We start from the raw sequence: 5,746 nt of genomic DNA, 5'->3' as shown, positions 1-5,746 counted from the left end.
TAAAAAGTCATAGTATAGTAAGCCATAAAAAGTCATAAAAAAGTCATAGTATAATAAGGCATAAAAAGTCATAAAAAAAAGTCATAGTATAGTAAGGCTTAAAAAGTCATAAAAACGTCATAGTATAGCATGGCATAAAAAGTCATAGTATAGTAAGGCATAAAAGTCATGAAAAAGTAATAGTATATTAAGGTATAAAAAGTCATAAAAAAAGTCATAGTATAGTAAGGCATTAAAAGTCATAGTATAGTAAGACATAAAAAGTCATGAAAAAAGTCATAGTATAGCATGGCATAAAAAGTAAAAAAAACGATATAGTATAGTAAGGCATAAAAAGTTATATTATTGTAAGGCATAAAAAGTAATAAAAACGTCATAGTATAGTAAGGCATTAAAAGTCATAGTATAGTAAGACATAAAAAGTCATGAAAAAAGTCATAGTATAGTAAGGCATTAAAAGTCATGAAAAAAGTCATAGTATAGTAAGCCATAAAAAAAGTCATAGTATAGTAAGCATAATAAGTCATAAAAACGACATAGTATAGTAAGGCTTAAAAAGTCATAAAAACGTCATAGTATAGTAAGGCATTAAAAGTCATGAAAAAAGTCATAGTATAGTAAGCCATAAAAAAAGTCATAGTATAGTAAGGCATAAAAAGTCAAAAAAAAGTCATAGTAATGCAAGGCATAAAAAGTCATAAAAAAAGTCATAGTATAGCATGGCATAAAAAGTAAAAAAAACGATATAGTATAGTAAGGCATAAAAAGTTATAGTATAGCAAGGCATAAAAAGTCATAAAAACGTCATAGTATAGTAAGGCATAAAAAGTCACAGTATAGTAAGGCATAAAAAGTCATGAAAAAATTCATAGTATAGTAAGGCATAATAAAGTCATAGTATAGTAAGGCATAAAAAGTCATAGTATAGTAAGGCATAAAAAGTCATGAAAAAATTCATAGTATAGTAAGGCATAAAAAGTCATAGTATAGTAAGGCATAAAAAGTCATAAAAAATTCATAGTATAGTAAGGCATAAAAAGTAATAAAAACGTCATAGTATAGTAAGGCTTAAAAAGTCATAAAAACGTCATAGTATAGTACGGCATAAAAAGTGATAAAAACGTCATAGTATAGTAAGGCATAAATAGTCATAGTATAGTATAGCATAAAAAGTCAAAAAAAGTCATAGTATAGCAAGGCATAAATAAACGTCATAGTATAGTAAGGCATAAAAAGTCATAATATAGTAAGGCATAAAAAGTCATATTACAATAAGGCATAAAAAGTCATAAAAACGACATAGTATAGTAAGGCATAAATAGTCATAGTATAGTATGTAAAAAGTCATAAAAACAACATAGTATAGTATAGCATAATAAGTCATAAAAACGACATAGTATAGTAAGGCTTAAAAAGTCATAAAAACGTCATAGTATAGTAAGGCATAATAAGTCATAAAAACGACATAGTATAGTAAGGCTTAAAAAGTCATAAAAAACGTCATAGTATAGTATAGCATAATAAGTCATAAAAACGACATAGTATAGTAAGGCTTAAAAAGTCATAAAAACGTCATAGTATAGTAAGGCATAAAAAGTTGTATTATAGGAAGGCATAAAAAGTAATAAAAACGTCATATTATAGTAAGGCATAAAAAGTCTGTATTATAGTATGGCATAAAAAGTGATAAAAATGTCATATTATAGTAAGGCATAAAAAGTTGTATTATAGGAAGGCATTAAAAAGTCATAAAAACGTCATAGTATAGTAAGGCTTAAAAAGTCATAAAAACGTCATAGTATAGTAAGGCATAAAAAGTTATATTATTGTAAGGCATAAAAAATCATAAAAACGTCATAGTATAGTAAGGCTTAAAAAATCATAAAAACGTCATAGTATAGTAAGGCATAAAAAGTGATAAAAATGTCAGTGTAGTAAGGATTAAAAAGTGATAAAAACGTCATTGTATACTAAGGCATAAAAACATCATAGTATAGTGAGGCTGAAAAAGTCACAGTATTGGGGCTTCAAGTGGACGGTTCGAATACTGCATCGGACAGCCCTTTACTGCATGTCATTCCCCCTCTCTCTGCCTCCCCATTTCCTGTCTTTCTCTACTGTACTATCTATTAAAGGCATAAAAAGCCCCAAAAAAATACTTAAAAAAAAAAAAAGTCATAGTATTGTAAGGCATAAAAGTAGTAAAGAATATTACATTAAAGTAAGGTATGAAAGGTTAGAGTATAGTAAGGCATAAAAAATTATAAAAACAACATAGTACAGTAAGGCATAAAATTTCATACTATAGTAAGTCATAAAAAGTCATAAAAAACATTACAGTATAGTAAGGCATAAAAGGTCATATAAAAGTCATATTATAGTAAGGCATAGAACGTCATAAAAACCACATACTATTGTGAAGCATAAAAGTAAAAAAAATCTTATATTATAGTAAGGTATAAAAAGTCATACTATAGTAAAACATAAAAAGTCATAGTATAGTAAGGAATAATAAGTCATAGGATAATAAGATATAAAAGTCATACTATAGTATGGTATTAAAGTCATGAAAACAATATAGTACAGCATGGCACAAAAAGTCATAGAATAGCAAGGCATAAATAGTAATAAAAACCTTGTAGTATAGTAAGGCATAAAAAGTCATAAAAACAATATAACAATAAAACAATATAGTACAGCAAGGTACAGCAAGTCATAGTATAGTAAGGCATAAAAAGTCATAACAAGTCACAGTATATTAAGGAATATAAAGTCATAAAAAGTCATAGAACATTAAGACATAAAAGTCACAGTATAATGAGGCATAAGAAGTTAAAAAGCTCACAGCATAGCAAGTCATAAAACATTATATTATATTAGGCAATAAAAAGTCATGAAAAAGTCATTTTATATAAGGAATAAAAGATATTCAAAGGTCATAGTATAGTAAGGCATGAAAAGTCATAAAAAAGTCAAAGTATAGTAAGGCATAAACACATCATAGTATAGTAAGTCATAAAAACAACATTGTATAGCAAGGCATAAAAACTCAGTATAGTAAGGTATAAAAAGTTATAAGAAGCTCATAATATAGTTATTTTTTAAGAGATTTGACACCTACACCCTGGCGCAACCCCCCACTCTCTCTTCTGCCGCCTATCTTCAAGCAGGACCTACCCCACTATATCTCCCTCACCCTTCTTGCAGCCCCTCATCCTTCTGTGATGGCCCCTCCGACACCTCCTATCACAGCTACCAGGCTGACTACGCTCTCCAACACACCTCAACCCCTCCCCCACATGTCACCTCCACACTGTGCATCACTGCTGATCAGGTTAGGAACCGCTAAAGAGACTCCACTCAGGCAAGTCTGAAGTACGGTGTGAGCCTGTGCCCCCAGCTATGTGGAGTGCTTCACTATGTCTTAAGTTTGAGCCTGAGTCTTCAGAAGGTCTAAGTGCTGTGGAAGACGTCATGACTAGTCCCAGTGGCCCTAAGGACTACAGACCCGAAGCGCTGACGTCACATATCATGAAGACCCTGGAGAGACTCATCCTGGATCAGCTCCAGCCCACATAGTCAGATAACTATTGGACCCCCTCCAGTTCGCCTACCAGCCCGACTCGGAGATGAGGAAGTGTCAGAGAGGAGAATGTTGTCCAAGATAAGGACAATACTGGACAACTCTTCATACCCTTGCCACAGGAGCAAGTTCAGCCAGAGACTCATTCCCCCACGTTGCGCTACAGAACGCCACAGGAAATCATTCCTGCCTGTGGCCATCAAGCTGTTCAACTCTTCCCTCTGAGAATCGATCAGTCAATTGATTGATCCCTGGACATAAAGATCAGTGAATTACATAGTTTATTTGTTTATTAAAAGATTTTTTATTACCATTAATAACCAAGTTTTTCTGTTTGTAATACTTACAACCAATGACTCAAAGAATCAGACAAAAACAATCAGACATAATTCAAAAATGTAAACTTTTATTTCATTAAAAAACAACAACACAAACATTTGTGACTTCTCTACTATCCGGGAAAAAAATTGTGTCATTTTTGGCTGATGCTGTGAGATGACATCATCATGACATCACTGATGACATCACTCAGACAGCCAGAGTTTGAAGGTTCGGTCATAGGAGCTGGTTGCGATCAGTTTCCCGTCAGGTGACACGTCCACACCCATCACCTGGAAACAAAAAGACGACACATTAACATACCGGAGCCGTCTCCACCAATCAGCAGCAGCATCCAAACGGACCAATCAGAGCACTGTGTTCTTACCTTCCCCTCATGTCCAGCAAGCGTTTTCAGCGGCGTCCAGCCAGGGTGACTCCAGACCTTCGCTGTGTTGTCGTACGCTCCTGTCAACAGGAAGTGACCGTCTGTAGCTAGAAACAAGAGACAGGAAGTCAGGTCAGCGATACAATCAAGAAATAAAGACACATTTTTTTTATTTAAATGGAGGAAAAAAAGTTTAAAAAAAAAGAAGAAAGCTAAAGAAAAACTGACCAAGAAGACAGACCGAGCAAAGAAATTCATCAAATATATCAATGACGTTAAAAATAATTTTAATGTTCAAAAATAAAAGGTGTCTTTTTACGTTGGAACCGGACAGCAGAGAGCAGGTTCTGGTGGGCCGGCACTGTGTACAGACACTTCCTGTTTCTCAGCTCCCAAACCTTACAGGTGTTATCACCACTTCCTGTCGCCAGGTGATACCTGAGAGAACAGAAAACCACAAACAAATATTTCTTAAAATTTAGAAAGCACTTCAACAAATAAAAGTGTAAAATTACAAAAACATCTGATCTTATATTTGTTTTTTATTGTAAAATTTATTTTCAGTTTACACTAAACCGCTCTCCTCTGATTGGCTATGTTTTTAGTGTGCTCATCTCTGATTGGCTGACCCGTTGGGGGAGAAGTGCAGACTGTAGATCTCCTTCAGGTGTCCCTCCAGGAAAACAACACAGCGTCCAGTCCGAAGGTCCCACACCCTGCCGAACGCATCCAGCCCTCTGATTGGACGAAAGCCAGAGAGTACAGACTGTAGCACAGTGTAGTAGTCCAGTGTAATCCAGTCTAGTACAGTGTGAAGTACTGTGTAGTACAGTGTAGTACAGTGTAGTACAGTGTAGTCCAGTGTAGTACTGTGTAGTACAGTGTAGCATGTTACCCAGTAGCAGCCAGCGACCCGTCAGGGTGGAAGTGAAGATCGTGGACTCCTTTGCTGTGACCTTCCTGATGGAGGATTTCCTCTTGAACCTCCAGGTCCCACAGACGCCACGAGTTGTCGTAACTACAAACACACACACACACACACACACACACACACACACACACACAGTGTATTAGTATACAGAAACATCACAGTTACTGTGTACAAATACTCAGAGTGTGTATTAGTAAAGTTTACCAGGTTGTTCCCAGGAACCTTCCAGATGGATGCCATGACACCCGAGACACCCGCTCACTGTGACCCTCGATGTCCGCCACTGGCTCGTCGCTATGGCAACCAGAAATGTACAGTTATAAACTGTACTGTTATAAAACCAGGAAGTTCAGGTCCTCCACTCCTCCCTCCTCGTCTCTGCCCTTGACTCCTCACCCCCTCAGTCCTTGTTTCCTCCTGTCTCCTTCCTCCCTTCCATCCTTGTCTCCTCCATGCCTTACCTCTTATTCCCTCCAGTGTTTCCTCTACATTCATTTAGCAGTGGCGGCCCGCCACTGCTAAATGA

At 35.6% G+C, this 5,746-nt stretch overlaps 1 protein-coding gene across 3 annotated transcripts in view; it reads right to left on the bottom strand.

Annotated features, from left to right (window-relative positions):
* Nucleotides 1-3,969: 3,969 nt before the first annotated feature.
* prpf4 (pre-mRNA splicing tri-snRNP complex factor PRPF4) overlaps nucleotides 3,970-5,746 on the bottom strand; it is an 8,761-nt gene continuing 6,984 nt past the window's right edge. For all 3 annotated transcript variants that reach the window (XM_023426894.2, XM_023426895.2, XM_087179468.1), the window contains exons 10-15: nucleotides 5,425-5,514; nucleotides 5,185-5,307; nucleotides 4,919-5,026; nucleotides 4,609-4,727; nucleotides 4,290-4,396; nucleotides 3,970-4,194 (exon numbers count right to left, since the gene is read on the bottom strand). In XM_023426894.2, coding sequence (XP_023282662.1) covers nucleotides 4,108-4,194; nucleotides 4,290-4,396; nucleotides 4,609-4,727; nucleotides 4,919-5,026; nucleotides 5,185-5,307; nucleotides 5,425-5,514 — 634 coding nt within the window. In that variant the 3' untranslated portion in view covers nucleotides 3,970-4,107. The remainder of the gene's footprint in view (nucleotides 4,195-4,289; nucleotides 4,397-4,608; nucleotides 4,728-4,918; nucleotides 5,027-5,184; nucleotides 5,308-5,424; nucleotides 5,515-5,746) is intronic.

The sequence above is a fragment of the Seriola lalandi genome, unplaced genomic scaffold (assembly GCF_002814215.2).
Source record: "Seriola lalandi dorsalis isolate HSWRI2012SDOR001 ecotype SW California unplaced genomic scaffold, Sedor1 jcf7180002054845, whole genome shotgun sequence".
Classification (NCBI taxonomy): domain Eukaryota; kingdom Metazoa; phylum Chordata; class Actinopteri; order Carangiformes; family Carangidae; genus Seriola; species Seriola lalandi.
The sequence above is the reverse complement of the archived record's forward strand: the minus strand, read 5'-3'. Positions and strand labels throughout refer to the sequence as shown.